The sequence below is a fragment of the Cariama cristata genome, unplaced genomic scaffold (genome assembly GCF_000690535.1).
Source record: "Cariama cristata isolate BGI_N322 unplaced genomic scaffold, ASM69053v1 scaffold17301, whole genome shotgun sequence".
NCBI classification, from domain to species: Eukaryota; Metazoa; Chordata; class Aves; order Cariamiformes; family Cariamidae; genus Cariama; species Cariama cristata.
Genome location: NW_009597692.1, coordinates 1 through 18,271, shown reverse-complemented (window position 1 = coordinate 18,271; position 18,271 = coordinate 1). Strand labels below are relative to the sequence as shown.

The 18,271-nt window shown below is 39.2% G+C and overlaps 1 protein-coding gene across 1 annotated transcript; it reads left to right on the top strand.

Annotated features, from left to right (window-relative positions):
- Positions 1 to 237: 237 nt before the first annotated feature.
- Positions 238 to 12,498, top strand: LOC104155797 (serine/threonine-protein kinase 4-like; the record flags this gene model as incomplete). Its single annotated transcript, XM_009709009.1, has 9 exons — positions 238 to 318; positions 1,155 to 1,283; positions 3,214 to 3,328; positions 3,775 to 3,939; positions 4,349 to 4,516; positions 5,095 to 5,232; positions 5,896 to 6,024; positions 8,535 to 8,721; positions 12,332 to 12,498. Coding segments are annotated over 9 exons (1,279 nt in total), but the record flags the coding sequence as incomplete, so codon positions are not given.
- Between the last annotated feature and the right edge of the window lie 5,773 nt (positions 12,499 to 18,271).

The following is an 18,271-nucleotide window of genomic DNA, read 5'->3' as shown; positions in this document are numbered from 1 at the left end:
ACTGTAGATTTGTGTGCCTGATCAAATTCTGTTCTCTGTAATTCCCAGTCCTCTTTTGCTATTGGATGCTAACAATATTCAGTCTCCTGGTCAGGTGAAATAAACTTACTTCATAATCAATTTACTTCATGCTAAACGTTGTGTATGTTTAAGTGGTGCGATTTATTCTTCTGATTCAACAAAGCCCAAACTGCCGTAAAATTAAACGTAATAATTTCTCTATTCTTACATATACAGGCAGCTGAAGAAGTTAGATGAAGACAGTTTAACCAAACAACCTGAAGAAGTATTTGATGTATTGGAGAAGCTTGGAGAAGGGTATGTGTTCTGTTCCAATGTACGGTTCTCTAAGAACAAATCCATGTAATGGGTATGCGTTCAGTGGTCTCTGATTTTTTCCTTTTTTCATTATCCAGTTACTGCAAAGGTATGTACTATCATAGTGACAGTGTTTGGTTAGTAACAGAATAAAGAATTTGTTTCCCAGGAGTATGATATCTTAATCCAAACAGTAGCTTACAGGGAGTTAAAACATTGTTGAAAAATGCCAGTCTGGAGTTGATAGGGCTCTGTGGGAACTCGAGAGGTTTTGTAGTTCATCCCTGCTACCTCTTGCAGAAGATCCTCGCGGTGGAAATGAAATTCTGTTGCATTGTGCCATTTGTTAAGGCAGAGCAGCATGAGGCTGCTTGGTGAGTGACATGTTTGCCACCTTAAGCAGTTCATTTGAAAAAAACGAGTTGTAAATCTGCCTGGCTGCTGTAAGTAAAGAAGCTGGAAATAAGACAGATAATATCTGACAAGAACAAGCAAACCTTTCTGAGCAGAGCTGTAGTTCTTACTGATGCTCAGCTGGTACTGTATGCTGGAAAAAGAGAGAATTGTATTTGTTGGATTTGTGTAAAAGGCCATTCCAAAGCTACGTAATGATGGTTGGCTCTTTTCTGACCGTCTCAGTGTGCTGTGACTTGTTTGTATTATTATAGTGTTTAGAAGCTAGTAGACTGATTATTTATATTAAAATACAAAATATTTTTAGCAGAAGGATAGTTAATTTTTTACCTGATGGCTGTACTTGCAAAAAGCAAAACCATAACATTTGCATTTTTAAAATGTTATTGTATTCAGTGTTTGTTTAATATTTTGCTTCATAGTTCCTATGGCAGTGTGTTCAAAGCCATTCATAAAGAAACGGGTCAAGTTGTTGCAATTAAACAAGTTCCTGTGGAATCGGACCTACAAGAGATTATAAAGGAAATATCCATAATGCAGCAATGTGACAGGTAAATGTGTACTGCAAAACTCATTATTGGCATGCAAAGAAAAGTATTGTCTATGATCTGGCATTTAATAAAATAAAAGCCATGATGTTGCCTTAAATGTTTTTTAAAAGGCCGGACTTGTTCGATCAAGTTACCTCGTATCAACTGAGTCATGTTAACTGACCATTTGGGTAGTGTTAATCCAAGCAAAGGTAAGACAGCGCAAATTTAGCTTGCAACAAGAGTAAGCTAAGTTGAATAACCTTGCACTTGCTGCCAGCAAAAAGCCAAGCGTGTGAGCAGTTACTGCGGTTCTCCCCAAGCGCCTTCAGTTGTTGAGCAGTGGTAACTTGATTGCGTGCTAGAACAGCAGTTCCCATGTCCAAAGGGGTAATGACTTCTAAACAAGTTTTGGTATGGACATAGAAAACTGTTAGGAGAGGGTTTTTTGTTTGTTTTTAAGGGGTATGTGGATGAGAGCCACTAATGCATGACTGCTCTTGCATGTGCGTAATCTACGTGCTGTCATCTGCTTGGGTGGCAGAATTGTCCTTCTTGGGCGTTTTCTGCCTGTGCAGGTTCTACTGCGGTACAAGCTGTCCGCTGATCTGAGCATCCCCAGAATAACTTGCTGGCAGCTCTGCAGGCTGGTCGTTGGCTCTCTGGGTTGTCTTTGCATGTTTGTTATGGGAAAAGATGTTGTAATAACTTAGGTAATGAAGAGCTCATGGGTGCGGAAGATCTCCTCTCAAAGTGTGTCCTAGGCTGAAAGTTTAAAATATACTAATTTCTTCTGGTATTATGAATCTAGCTTTGAGAAACACTACTTTGATGGACTTCAGGCATGGAAAACCATTTAAAATAAATTACATTAGCAATATAAAACTATGGTCCCAGTCACTTACTCTATTGCGCTTCACTCTCACTATCTTTAAATGAAGATAACTGGTGGCAAACAACAAAACGTAACTTTAAAATCATTTATTCATGAAAAATCTTACTGTGTAACTTGGAAAGCATTACTGGTTGTCTCTTTCTTATAAGAAATGAAATGTTAACGTTGTAAGACCTAAAATGAGACGTTACAGTTCTGAACAGCAGAGGGAGTGAATCACTGGAGCATCACGTTTTCTGTGTAAGCGTTAAGGGACACTGCGTGGTGTGACTGACTTGCTAGTTTTACAGTTTTTCTTTAGCAAATATTCAGCAGAGAATAGATTAAGAGCGCTTTTGTTCTTTAGCTCTATTCCCATAAAATCAGGAACAATCTTTCTGTTAGTTTTCTGCTTTCCCTTTTCCAGAGGACGGATGATTATTCTGACCAGTATACTTTACTAGGTGGTTTGCTTTTGGGGCAGCCAGATAACTGACTGTGAAAGACAGCCTTAGGTTGTACTGGATTCCTAAAATACACCCTGGACTAAATTGTAGAAACAAGTAGGTGCATGTGGTAGTGGGGGAACATTCCTCTTAATGAACATGATAGTTATTTTCCAGCAAACTTTGGACCTTATTCAAGGTTCCCATTTGGTTGCAAACGCTCTGCAACAGCTTTACCGGGGACTGCTGTGGTCTGTTTCTCATTTCCTTGTCCTGCCTTCTTGCTTGCTGCCGCACTGACCTTGTTGTAATTCAGTTCAGGGAGCTAAACGAGATTGAAGGCTAATTGGTCCTTGTTTCTATAGGATTTATTTTCGGTGGTTTAGCTCCCTGAACTGACTTACTGGCCGGTCAGATGAGCACCACTGTGGGGAAGAGGCTTGGCGGGACTGTGGTAGCCCTGTGCAAGTTCAGACTGTTTTGGAATACTTTTGATCAGGGTTTCAGTGGCGCTTCAACTCTGAATTTCTAAATCATACTTAGGGATTCTGCAGCATGTTGTGCTTATTCAGTTATGCTGGTTCCTGGTATTTGACTCTTTGTTTTCTTCTCCTTTTTCTACATTTCATAGTCCTCATGTGGTGAAATATTACGGGAGCTACTTTAAGAACACGGACCTGTGGATAGTCATGGAATACTGCGGCGCTGGATCTGTGTCTGATATTATTCGATTACGAAATAAAACTGTACGTCCTTTCTCCCTTGAATGTATGAATGGAAAATATGGGAGTCCAGGAGTTCAAGGAAGCTGAGTAGTTTGGGCATAACTCTCACGGTGTTCAATACCTGACACAACCATTGGCCATAACTTCAGATGCAGGTCCTTTGTTCCTCTGAAAATGAGAAAGCTGGTTACACTGATCAAGTTTTGGTTACCTGAATAATGTAATCTGTGGAGCAGATTTTGGTTTGTTGTCTTTCCTGAAAACCCAGACCAATTCCGAATAATAGACTCTACTTTGCCTTACTTTGGTTATTGCAGGGTAAGAATTACTAGTTGAGAAAGGGTTATGGTATGTGAAATATGGTACATGTGTATATGTATGCTGGTTGTAATCTAATTCTACTACATAATGCTGTAAGTTGCTAACTAATTTCCCATTGGTATGGCGGTAACTCTTCTTTTCTTCAGCTCACAGAGGAGGAAATTGCTACAATAGTGCAATCAACACTGAAAGGACTGGAGTACCTGCATTTTATGAGGAAAATACACAGGGACATCAAAGCTGGAAATATATTGCTAAATACGGAGGGACATGCTAAACTTGCAGATTTTGGAGTGGCAGGACAACTTACAGTAAGAAAAACCAAGATGGTTGTGTACACTTCAGTTTGTCTTTTTAACCTGCATGCAAGTATGACGTGCTTGTGGAGGCTTTGAGAAATTGTTCTAAACTGTTTTTTAGCACTTTACGTCAACATAATGAGATGCTAAACCAGCAGCAGATTAGGGCAGAGCTTCCTCTGTGGAAGCCATTGTGCCTAAGTAATGGTTTGCAATAGCATTTGCTGTTTTCTTCAGGATATTTGTAACTTCTGTAAGCATGTTTCAATTCCTCTTTGCAGCCCTCCGTATCCCAGTCTTGCTGAGTCTAATAATGTGCGTGTGTACAAGTAGAAGATAATTACGGTGATAATTCATTAATGAATGTTTGTGGCTAATACAATTGCTATTGTCTGGATCTTTATCCTGCTCTCCTTCTCAGGACACCATGGCAAAGAGGAACACAGTTATAGGGACCCCTTTTTGGATGGCTCCAGAAGTGATTCAAGAAATTGGGTATAATTGTGTTGCAGACATCTGGTCTCTGGGAATCACTGCAATAGAAATGGCCGAAGGCAAGCCACCATATGCAGATATTCATCCTATGAGGGTAAAGACTCTGGCCTTTTAAAATGTATTGCTGCATGGAAAGGATTTGCTATTATAGCTGCCTGAATAACATACCAACGTGCCATCTTGCTTTTAGTTTAGAGTAAATTAATTGTTTTCTGTCGGTTCTTTGTACTGTTGATCAAATCAAAAACAGGTCTTTGAGAAGGAGAATCTGCACAGGAAGGAAAATCATGATCCTCTTCTGTTAAGATGTAGCTGAAGCTTCCTGTTGGGTGTGAAGAGACATTTTCAGCTGTATTTTCCAAAGTGGTTCTTTTTTTTTTTTTTTTTTAACACAAGCACAAATTTTTAAGACTTAAAAATGGCAGATTCACACCTTTTGGGGCACATAATGGCTCAGACAGAAGCGTAAGTGCCTAGTGAGCAAAGTCTGATTTCTTGCTACTTGATCCCTCTGAGCAAATTTAGTATAATATTGGCACAAAATCTTCAGAAGCAGCAAATTTGAAATGTCTCTCATTCTGTAGTACCAGCATATGTTTGTGTGTATTTATGTTGTATTGTTGGAAAGCTTTAAACTTTGTTTGGAAATCTGGAATATTCTTCTGTTTTCAGGCAATTTTCATGATTCCTACCAATCCACCTCCAACATTTCGGAAACCAGAGCTCTGGTCAGACAATTTCACGGACTTTGTAAAACAGTGTCTTGTTAAGAGCCCAGAGCAGCGTGCCACTGCAACACAGCTTCTGCAGGTCTGCCTTTTCTTACAAGAATGTAAGCTCTAGAGAAGGCTTGCTAGGGTAGGCAGTGCTGCCTGTCTGTTGAAATGTTGGTTTCATTTTTTGCTGCTCCTGCTCACTACAGATTTTAGTTTTTAATATGTTATTTTAAAAATCTTGCACTCAACTTCAACTTTTCAGTTCATCTCTAAGAACCAATCAGACTTCAACTTCCTACCTTTGTCTTCTCTGGGTTGTTTTTTGTTTGTTTGGCTTTTGGAGGTTGGGAGGGGTGTTTGTTTTTTTACTTTCAAATTCTCACCAGCACTGTCAAGAAGCTGCCCCTTAGAACACTAAAAAGGGGAAGCTAATTGAAAGTGATTGCCCAGAATGGTCTAGGCATGGTGATGATCTGTGTAATTGGTTCTCGACAGCTAAGCTGCTAAGGAAAGAAGTAGATAGAGTTGTGGGAGGGGAATGAGCCCAAGGTCTCACAGCAGTAGCGCCTTTGGAGTACGATCTTGTTTGGAGGGTGGGAGGTCTTCCTCCTGTGCCAAACAGAAGTATTGGATTTTTATTTTAGTAATGTATCAAGTTAAACCTTAATTTTGATTGGAAGTAGACCACAGTAACAGTATTTTACTGTTATATCTTGGTTTGGATACAGTGCTCATTTGTTTTTAAAATACTTCACAGCATCCATTTGTTAAAAGTGCCAAAGGAGTGTCAATTCTGCGAGACTTGATTAACGAAGCAATGGATATCAAGCTGAAACGTCAAGAAGCACAACAGCGTGAACTGGATCAAGATGATGAAGAAAATTCAGTGAGTATTTAATAGTAACAGTGTACAAAGTCCAAACTCTTGCTCCTTTCATAAGATTTTGTTGCTTTGTTTTTGCAATATTTTGTCTAGTTACCTATGGATTTGACTTAGTTCTTGAGTTTTCTACTGTATATCTACTTAACCCGATGCTTGGACCCTGCTCAATCTTTATATTTGAGTGGGAGCGCCAGCATGTATGGCTTACTGTTTAGCTTATATTGTAGCTCAAGACCTGTGATTGAATAGGTCTACACAGTAGTGTATGCAAAAGACTTGATAGATTTTCCCAGTCGGATTATATTATTGCAGTATATATGCAGTAATGAGAATTTGTCATTGTAGATTCAGGTCTTAGACTGCTGTCCTAGTATAAAATTATAATATCATCTGTGATGCACTATGATATAAGTATGTTGTGTTGTTTTACTATTGTTGTGCTTTAGAACCCCCCTTATAGAAACTTTCTACTACACAAGAGCAACCGACAGAAACCTGAGGTGAGGGCATGACAAGTGTTCAGGGGATTGCTGTGAATTTAAGTTTGGGCTCCTTGTTTCAATGGTTACAGCATGTGAATATGGAAAGCATGTTGAAAGCTGTTTTTTGAACTTCTGCCTGCTTCAACCTGAATAAATTAAATGGGCAACAAAAGACATTGTATGTCAGTCCTTTTCAGAGGTTAGACTTGAATAGCATGGTCCACGTTATCTATGCTGAAGACATTGTTCATCTAGTTTTCCAGTTTAGGACCGCCTGTTTATACAGTGTGGAAGTAACTTTATTGGTCATGTTGCCATGATGTTGACTCTAAGAGTATTGTCCCTACCCTCTGTTCTTCATTTCTGACTGATCTGGAGTCACATTGCTGAGAGATGGTGTCTATGTAGTGGAGTTGAGTTGTCTCCGTCGGTGTGTGTGTTTTCCCAAAGCTTCTCTACTCTGTGTCTGCTAGCAGAAAAGTGCTCCCAAGCACTTCCCAAGTGCTGTGGAAATTTCTGCTGTAGTGCTTTGTTAAATGATATGTGGCTAACAAACTTATTACTTCCTCTAACCCACTCATCTCCACATAAAATTTTCCTCCATTAACGTCTCATGTAGTTTTCTCCTCCTCTTGCTTATTTGGTTTTGAGGTTGGGAAGTAAATTATATAGACACCCTTGACAGAACAGATAAAATGTGTGGAACACCAGAACATAGAGGGGTGTACTTCTTTCTTTCAATGACATTGAGATGGAGTATCACAGCTTGATGTGCAAGACCTCTGTTTTCCCGCTAACACTTATACAAATCAGTAAGCCCATGGTCACACAAAGAACTGTGAACTTCATCCTTATAACAAAACATGAGCATCTAATCCAAGGTGAGGTGCCTGGAAACTCTTCTGTAAACTTAAGAAGTGACTTCTGTTCTTGTAGTTGGATAGCTGGTCTACATTTCCAAGAAACTTAATAGATTGTGGAAATAATGACCTTGTTCTTCATGAAATCCTAGTCACAATATATACTTAGAATCACAGAATCGTTTAGGTTGGAAAGGGCCTTTAAGATCATCGAGTCCAACTGAAAACCTAGCATGGCCAAGTCCACCACTAAACCATGTCCCCAAGCGCCACATCTACATGTCTTTTAAATGCCTCCACCACTTCCCTGGGCAGCCTGTTCCAGTGCTTGACAACCCTTTCAGTGAAGAAATTCTTCCTAATATCCAATCTAAAATGAAGCACACGTAATGAAGCACACACCACCTAATGAAACTGCTACCTCTGGCTAATGTAACTATCTGCCAGAATTTGTTTCCGAAGCATGTTTTCCTACAGAGTCAGTCTCTGGAGCTTTGACAGCAGTAATTCAAACTTCTATAATATTAGTACCTGTTAACAAATGGAAAGATAAGAAATAATTTTCATCTGAAGAAAAATGGCTAGACTTTGATAATCTCTTTCATTCCTTTTTAAAGATTTGCAAATTCAGTTTGTTTGCCTTCAGTGCTTCTGAAGCTTATGGCAAGTAAAACTACCTAAATGTTAAAGATAGACTCCTAAAAATAGGGTGATCGTTCTTCTTCAGCGTGCCACATGCACTCCAGGCTTAGACGTCTTGCTCTCTAATAACTAATGACTTCTCAGTGAACTGTACCACTTGAGATAGGGGTTTTAGGTCCACTGTCAAAACTGGCAACATGAATGGAAACACGGATGACTGAAGGAGTATTGTAATCTACTCTCCAGACAGGTCACCAGGTCAGAAATGAGATACAGTTTGCATTGAGAAGCTTCTGCTGATTATTTATCTGTTCTCTTATTTATCATGCTGGCAGAAAAGTGTGAAGCCTTTTCATTACCTGTTTGGAGATGACAGGGAGAGAAATAAGTGCATAAACCAAAATGTTGCTTCTATGTCTGTTTGTAAAAATCTCTGAATTATTAAAACTTGCCAGTGTCCTTGAATACAGACATTCTTCATGGGACTTCACCACATCAGTAAAAATGTATTTATGGCATCCTTTTACAGGAAGAAGATGAATCTGATTCAGGTACCATGGTGAGGGCGAGCGGAGATGAAACTGGTACCATAAGAGCTGTCAATACGATGAGTGATGGAGCCAACACAATGATAGAACATGACGGCACCTTGGAATCCCAGCTGGGCACAATGGTCATAAACACAGAAGAGGAAGAGGAGGAGGGCACCATGAAAAGTAAGAAAACATCTTTAACTTCTAGACTATTACTTAGCTCCTAATGTGGGCTATGATATGTGTTCCCAACCTGCTTTGATAGCTTGGTAGCTTATTGTGATGTCTTTTGGTTGTAGGAAGCTAAAACTCTTAGGTCAATGCCCTCTGGCAGTAGAGGAGAGACCCTTTCTAGGTCCAAGTTTCAAACCATTCTTTTTAGTCTTGCACTTGGTATAGCTGATGAGTTGTGCACAATTTCCACGAGCTTCTGTGCTGATTGAATAAGATCTGATTCTAGCTAGTAGGGGGGGGTTTGTTGGTTCTTTTTTGTCTGTTTTGTCTTTTTTACAGAATGTAGAGGAGGGAGACTCTAGTGTAGGGTTAACAAAAGGATTTGTTTTGCTTTAGGTGATCTGGCTGTAATCTGGTATCTGAAAACAGCAAGTCAGTTTCAGAACTGATGCATCAAATTAAGGGCTACATTTATGAACTGACAAATATCTTAAGTGTTTCAAGCAGAGCAAGGCACTCAGTAGGAGGGAGCTAGCATCTCTCTAGACTTGCGTGGTTCTTTAGTGTTACTTTAATCCCTGAGGACAACTGATTAAACTGTTCTGAGACATTCAAGTTGAAATCTGTTCCGCTCTAAAATAGGAAAGCTTACTAAAACTACAAGCCTTGTCATAGGATGTAAGATTTAAAACGATGTGACTTTGGTCCCTGGTAGTCTGTGGGAGACCTCACAGCTTGAACTGGAAAAGGGGTTAAAAATGTTTCTTTGATTAAAGCAATGGCAGGGAGAGCCTCCCTGGAAAAGTATGACTAGAAGAAAAAGAATCTTTTCTCAATTATGAGTTCTCATAGAAATCCATTCCCACTGATCGGGTAGCCTCAACAGTATTGAGGCAGATATAGTCACGGATAACTGGCTGGCCAGCATGGATGTTTGTTCAAGGACTGAGGAAAGTGCTGAGTCGGGGCTCAGCCATAGTAAAATATGACCATCATAGGCAAGGCTTGTCCTTTTCGCTCTTGCGCTGCTTCCAAGGACTTCCTTGGCCATCTGATTTTGAACCTTTAGCTATTGCGGGAGAGAAAAAAATTCTTAACAGGAGTTTGGAAAAATCGCTTTCTCAGGACTTTGTGTGTTGAAAGCTTCTTTCATGTAGGGACCCTCTGAAGCCTGTGGAAGGATGCTGTTTCCAAGGGTGAAATTTCAGCAGAACCCATTAAAAGAGTTTTCCAAACTTTGGCAAACACTGATTCAGCCCATTAAAAGCCAGAGGTGTGAGCCTATGTAGCAGCTTGTGGCAACAAAGACATGGAGTAATACCTTGGGTTTTGTGGAGCAAGGTAGCTCTAGCAAGGAGACAGATGGATGCTTAGAGAAGCTGAAGGGTCACCCAAAGAGTGGGATATATTAACAGCCTTAAATAAACCTAGCGAAGCTGCAGTTTCTTTACAGATAGACAGCACTGTTAAGTTCTCATCATCACTGTGTATTGTTCCATTTCATGATTCACAATAACAGAAGTTTTACTGTCTGTAGTGCTCCTGCACTGGCTACCAACGGTGTGCAAATGAAGCACATCTTCAGCTTGTCTTCCTGTATTTAACATGTACTTATCTTCTCACCATCTTTTTAACATTGCAGCACTTGTAACTCCAAAGCGTCTAATACTCTCTACGAAGCAGTGTACAGAGGTTTGAGGAGATGCCTTTGATAATGTCTCTTTTGCAAGGAGATACTCTCATTTTGAATAGAATCAGTTATGAGGCTATAGCAATGTCTTTAATACAGTGTAGTATTGTCACCGTTTAGGGACAAGAATCTAACCTCAAGAGGGAGCTTCAGAACAAGCTCTAAGAGCTCCAGATCTCTGTGACTAGAAAGTCGAGTTTTTATTGTAACCCCCCCTTAGACTTCAGACTGCTTAAAAACCCTGTTCTTCAACTGCTATTCAAACTGAGTATGCGGCAGAAGTGCCTGAGCAGCTCTGCCTTCTGGAGGAAGCATTTTGAGATCCTGGGTGCGAGTGATGGTTGATACTGGTACCGCTTTCATGTCGATGGGTTTCACGCAGTAGTATCTAGTGAAATGCAGCTGCACTCAGCGCGCTCTGCTGCAGGTTGTGCTGCATTTTTGTAACTTGTACCTTGATTCCAGGAAATCTGATGTTAATGAAAATGATTGTACCAGACTAAAAGTTAACTTTTCCTTAACGTCTTATTCTCCTCCTTCCCTAGTAGCATAATTCTGAAATTCTAGCTGCTGCACAGAGCAGTTCTGTGTTTGTTTCCTGGACACACTGCAGGGCAGTATCTGTGAGCAGCTTGCCCTTCATGTGAATTGCCTATAGCTCCATTTTTCAGCTTGCCATTTCCACATGCGTGTTCTCATAACATTCAGTTAAATTGATTTATCTGTAACACTCATCAGCCTGCTGCAGAACTCTCTGGAGAAAGTTCTTTTTGTAATCTTAAATACAAGTGTAATAATGCTGTTTGGAAACCACTGATATTTTTGAAGAAGCTTCATTGATTCATATTTTTAAAGACATCTATATTTCATTTGGCAGCTTGTGTTATGACTCGTAATAAAACCTGTTTTAAGTCAATAAAAAAGTTCTGATTTTTCTTGCATGGCATCAGTAGGAGAATTTGGCTCCCCTAGGTATCTTGGGCTTTTTAACAGCAGGCTTCTGAGCTTGCGTTCTAGCCCTTTCTCCTAATTTAAAAAAATATATCTGTGTCTTCACCAGGTTTTGGTTTGGGTTTATTTCTCTTCAATGTAAAAAGTGTTTATAGGACATTGACGTATGATTTTTTTTAAATAGGAATGTCTTAGAAATCTCTAGCAAACAACTTCCAATAGCCTTGAAACTGATTCTTGCATAAATTAATTCATGACTTTTCAGGCTCAGAGGAAAAGCATTCTTAAATTCCAGTATTTCACATTATAGGGGAAGTGTTGTTTTGTAGTCAATTGAGCTGTAATTCTGTTTGCTTAAATTCTTTAATTTGCTTGGCTTTTTTCTGGTCACTCAATATAAATACTGAGGCAGCATTAAAAATGTCACTATGACATTCTGTTACGCATTTTGAAAGCACTCAAGTGATTGCCTGAAACTGCAGGTACTAAATTGCACTGCGACACATTTTACTTATAAATCGATTGCTATCAGATTACTTATGGATTGCAGTTAAACTATTCCAGGAAAACTTTGGAAGTAGCAAAAGAACTACAGATTAACAATGATGTATAGTAACAGACATTTCTGTTATGCTTGAGAGCTGGAATAACTTTTGAACTGTTAATATGTCTGAAATAATATTTTTAAAATTTTACTATGAGAAAATACATAGTACTAGTAAACAGTGCAGCATTTTTTACTCTTTCTTTTTTTGCTTTTTCTGCATTATTTGCTGTAGGTCTTTAGACAGTGGAAACTTGGCATGAGTTTGTCTCTTTGATTTAAAGAGTGGGACATAATTTTACAATAAAGCAGATAAACATATTGCCTTCCTTGGACACTGCAGTACGATCAGATCCAAGTGAAATAGGATCTAGTTTGTCTAGTACTATAATCTGCCCTATTTTCTATGTTAAAGTGCCTCTTGCTTGTTTAAGCACCAAATAAAACAATACTGGAGAATGCAGAGCTGCCAACAGTGGTGCGAGTTGGGCTGTCTGGTTTTTGGGTCGAGATGAATGAGGGATCTGGAGACAGTGGAAGAACTGTGGGTGTGGGGTTTTTGTTAAGGCAGCAAGCATTCTGTAGAGCATCTGGTGCAGAGGTAGACCAGAAGCTCTAATGTTGCATCTACCTTGACAATGTAACGTGCGGGTAAAATTTCTTAATAGCTTGTGAATGTTTAAAATAAAAAATTCTAAGCTTCATTCTTGTAATATGGTTAGGGGTGGTTTGGGTTTTGTTATGCTTTTACCATGCCCACACTGCTAAGCATGGTTGTGTCCTTTTAAAAAGATATTTCCCCTTTTGAGGGGAGATTGGGTTTCATTAGCAAATTAGATGAGCTAAGGTGCAAACTTGGCAATTTCCTGTTAGAAAAATGATTCAGAGTAAGCTTGTTAGTCTTGCTGGCTTTGTGAGACATCCAGTGGGTGACACTTAAACCTAAACCAAAGAAGTGTTACTACCAAGACTCAGGAAACTTTCTTTCCCCACAAATTAACCTGTGATTTTTTCATGTATGCAGTGACTGTAAAAGCTATAACATGAACAGCGGAATGCATATGGATGGCAGAAGGTTTAAGTGATTGCATTAATATTATAACTGAATAAAGAATTCCTGGTATGTAGCTGAGGTAGCTATAGGTGGTGTAATATCAGTAGTTGTCCAAAAAAATGCAGATGCATGTTATCGAAATGGCTGGTGCAGGTATTGTAGAGAATAGCTCCACATCTTGTCAGGATTTACATCATGCGTATGTCAAAGGTATTGGCTGTGTTTTGCCTCTGGTTTTCTCCATAGACAATAGCTCTTTGTAGCAGCTTCCCACTACTTAGTGTTATTAATGTCCAGTGGTACAGTCTGTGTTTAAAATTGGTCCATTTAGGCATGATTGGACCACAGAATACTCCTAGCATTATGCATTTAAATAACACCCTGTTTGTAGAAACACCTACATTGATTAAGTTCTTCTCGCAGTATCGAACTGTCGGAAGCATTGTGCTGCCACTCTTGAGGTGTGAAGAGTACAAATCTTCACAGATAAGTCTTCCAGCTGTGTTACTTTTTGACTTATTTTAATAGTAGTCTTGCTGGCAAACTTGACTTAAACAGTGACCAGCACAGTTTGTTTAAGAATATCAAGTTGTGCGGACATGCAGACAGTATTTTTGAGCGATGGGAGGAGTTGTATATGCTGTCCTTTTGTTGTGGGTTTTGTTTTTTCTCTTTGGACAGTGGTAGGCTACTGGACCTCTGTGCAGTATGATAACAGTTGAAATAGTGGTTCTGTGCTGACTGAAGCGTGAAGCAAAGTTAGGTCCGGGATCTAAATTGGATGGTTGTCCACCTTTGGTTGTCCTGAATATTTGACAAAACTTTAATGCTAAGACAAAGTTAATCATCTGTTAATATTTGTATTTTCAGAGACAGTGGAATTGGAGAAAGAGATGTATGTGTTTAACACAGCTATTTTTGCTGTTCCTAACACGTTATTATTAAGCACTCCTGCATTTGTGATGGTGGGGGACAGAAAGTAGGGGGAGGTTTGTTTGTGTGTGTTTTTTTTTTTTTCCTGAACAGAAGCATTGTCTTGAGGAAGGTGGTAAGTCTGACTAACAGATCCTGAATAGCATACAGGAGGCAACATGCTTCAGGAAACTCAACCAAAAGACAGAGTAGTAGTAAATCACTTAGTAAGTATATCTCTGTCCTATATACATGCATATATTTGCACATACAGGCAAACGATAACTTACCTGTCTCTTCTAAGAATAAACTCACTTCCTACTGGATCAGAATAAACCGTGGAGAAAGCTTTCCTCCTTAATGAGGAAAACTCTATAAACTCCTAAATTCCTTACTTGCAGAAGTTTAAAATCAAATTAATTTTTACCAGCAGGTTTTGAAGCTTCAGGAAAAAAATATTCATTGCCATGTTGTTTTCTGTTCTCTCTAGATAAGCAAATGAGTTTCCAGGTTATGAATAGAAAGGGTGTTAGCAGATGCTTACTTGGCTATATGCCATTTGGGGAGCCTGAGCTGTTACCCACAGCTTGCTGGACCTGAAGACTGCATCCCTGTCCATGAGGTTCTTTCTCATTAAGATTCATCAGAACCTGAACCAAATGATGCAGGATATGAAATGTTCACTTCTTTCTTTATGCACCTTCACATCTCCCTGCCTGTGTCAATACTGTGGTTGCTGGACTAAATTAATAATTCAAGCTAAAGAGGTGAAAGACATAAGGTGTCCACTGAAAATTTGTGATGGAGGAAGAAAGCTGCTATATATTTGTAATATTTTCTGAGTTTTTATGTAAAAGAGATCCAAAAGAAGGTAACCTGGTCTTAAACAGCTTTCATTACTGTGAGGATTTCCTCCTCTTTCAAAAAGAGTCCTCAATTATGTACACCACAGCATTGTATGAGTGTTGGTAGTCTTTTCCTTAGATGACTTTGATGTCTTATATTCATTAAAAGGGATTAGTTAGGATACCTAATGTGGTTTTTTTTTTGTTTTTTTTTTGTTTTTTTTAAATGGTCATTTAGGAGCTCCTTCTTAATAGCAGGACCTGTCAGGTATGCTTTGATTTAGTTTGAGATAAGCCGTAATTACGGGAAGACTTGTCCTCATAAGCTTCAATAGATATGAAGTGTTATGTGGTCTGCTTTTAATGTGAGGAAATCTCAGCTTGTGTTGCCATGGGGTGAATTCATTAATGATGGAGCACTTTTTGCTCTGGTTGAATAAACTGGCATCTCTCTGCTGCATAAAATGACTCAGTCATGTTCATACTGTACAAATTATGCTGTCCAGCTGCTAAAGTTCATCTGTGATCGCTAAGAAATCGCCTGAAGCAAATAAAACTGCAATTCCATTTGAAATTTAATATTAATGAAGTGTTGCTTGCACATCATCATCAGGCTCTGTTTTGTGCATCCTAAATACGTGTGCATTTTCAGTGTTAAAGTTACATAATTCAATCTAAAGCAGACAGAATCTTTCTGAGACTCCTGGGGACTAAGTCAGTGAAAGATCTATGCTTACTTAGACTACTAAAATGAAAGATGACATTAGGTATGAGAACTCCTTAAAAAAAAAAAAAAAGAAAAGTTTTGAATGCTGAAGTGCTGAGGCTTGCTCAAGAACTCAAGCTTACTCAAGTACAAATACACTGGCTACCCATAAACTTCAGACTGGAAATGAGAGGGTTTATAACTCCAGAACAGCAAGCCTGTCAACAGCAAGGACAGAGCAAACCAACTGCTTTACAATAGATCTTGATCTCTCTGTGAAAGGGACTGTATAATCTTGTACATGATAGCAGAAGACTGTACTGCTTGTCCCAGGGGATCCTTTCTGGCATTATGTCTGAATAAAGACAGTGATAGCTCTGCTTTCCTTAAAGTTAACGTGAGTGCTCTTCACTGCATCTCTGCAGAGCTGTAACTTCCCGAGCTCTGGGCAGGGCATTCATGATACTTTCCTCGTACAAATCAACTTAAGAATTTTTGGTTTTCTTGCTCCTGACACCTCATTCTCATAAACACAAGTATTCTCCAGAGCTGAGGCCAGTTGTCTTTCTAAAGATTGCAGCCTCCTGAAATCTTAACAAATACATATGCATGTACCAACTATCACGTTTTAGTTTGATATGGCTAATGTAGTAATTGATCACTTCATTGTTGTTGATTTACATTACCTTCTTTGTAGACGAATTTGTAGCATGGTCTCCTGAATGTTCCTAGCCACAACTCTAGCTCCAATTTTTGTGATATAAGGGAGGAAATCTCTCACCATGGCTTCAAGAATAGGTATTTTAAGCATTAACTGTATAAACTGACTTGAGTAAAGAGCACACAAAATGTGTTCCTGAGGTTATCTTACTCTCTGTCATGACAAGCTTTGTGACTCTAGAATATTCACCCTAGGTAGATAACAGCAATCTCTTTCAAGAGGAAGAAATAATAAAACAAGGATTCTTCTGCTGTCAAGTTTGAGTAGAGGAGAATAATTTTAGAGAAAGGCAGAAATTCTAGGTTCATTACTCGGCAAGCTTGTTCAGATAGAGAGAGGGACTTTGTAAATCTCACTTTCCTTTTGAAGGTGTCCTTTGAAGCTCATGAGCTCCTGAAAATTTTCAATTGTGAGAGCTAATTTGACAAAATCAATGAGTGCTTTGATTTCTGGGACTAGATGATACTGAATGATCTGGTTTCATGGATATTCTTTACTGCTGAAAAAAAAAAGTAAATCTCTTGCTGGTTTAATTGACTGTGCTGTTTCTTCTTTATCATTCTACTTTTGCTGCAGCATCATATGCAAATACAAATGGCTTGAAGGCTCTCCACACCTTCTTTGTCATCTTTTGCTTGATGTAAGGAGGTCTATATGCTGCAGTTAACCACTAGGACTGACCTCTTCCATTCCCTTGAGTATTCAGACAGGTGATGTTTTTTGGAAGGGAGCACATTGTTGCTTAAGTTTTTCCTTAAAACTTGCCCTTGCTGTAGCCTCACGGAGGAGAGGATGCAGTATGCTGAGGCCACTGGCTGTTGCTGATGTGGCCTCGCTGGCTTCGTGCAGTGCCTTGTCTGTATCTATCAGTCAACTTTTGATTTGTTTGGGCTGTTTGTGTGTTGGGTAGGGACTGTCCCAGCTTGCATGGTACCGCATGCAGTTGGACTTTGCTTTCCAGTGCTGAAAGGGTAACGCTGTTACCGAAATCAGTAGTAAGCTTAGTATGGTGCTCCTTTAAAAATCAAAATCTAAGGGAATATTTGTTATTCACAATTACAGCATCCTCTACCTTTGAGCCCACCAATGCCACAATTTTTCTTGTTCTCACACACAACAATACTGATGTTCTTATACTTTTCTAAACATGACTTTTTACCAGGCAGGGCTCATGAGTTTTCTGCAGAGGGCTTCTGCTCTTCACCACATGGCAGGCTGAACGATAAGCGGTCCTCCCAGCGCCTGTGGCTCTGTACAGCTAACCCAAACCTCCAATTCTGCAGTCAGCTGGACTAGCTCCAGCAGAGCTGTGGTGTTCCATTTGTGTAATTAATACAGCTCCTAAAAGATGACTGCGTATCTAAATGGTAGACCGTTAATGGCTCCAGGGAGTTCTCGCAGCTCATCCTTATAAGCAACTCTTTAGGTTCTAAAATAAATGCATGGTGAAGCCTTTCTTGTCACCGCAGGGTGACCTTCTCATAAAAGGCTCTTCTCTGCCACACTTGTGATCTCACTTTGTCAAATGTTCATATTTTAGTCTAACCCTGTAAAACTAGGAAGTTAAATGCTTTTTGTCACAGACACGTTTAGCACGATGTCATCTTTCAGCAGCATCTGCTTCTGCAAATCGCAGTGATTGATTTTTGTCTTCAGCTGCCTGTTACCAAAATCTTAAAGATATAGTGGCGTGATTCTTCTGTTGAATTAAAAGCAGATCATCTTTGGAAAGATGGCACTGCTGTTAAGTGCCAAGATTGACAAAAAGAAATCCAGTTGGGCTGGGATGATCATTATTTTGTTGTACTGTCTTTCTGTCTCTAGTATTTCTGTTGGTCTTGCTGCATATGCACTCCTACTGAGATCATAGCAGCAACTAAAATTTCAGACATCTAAGATCGGTATTCCAGCTATTTTTCATTTTATGTTTTTTTTCCATTTTTTGTTTGTTATTTAGCAATCTCTATTTTAATCAGTTTAAGCAAAAAAACAAACCAAGACTAAATAAAGATGCAGTGTTACATGTTGATGTGTAGAAATGTACTAAAATTGGTGACTAAATGTTGCATGCATTTGAAAGGCCTAAGCTAACTGCAAGTTGTCCTGTTTTCAGCTGGGATAGTTAATTTTCTTCCT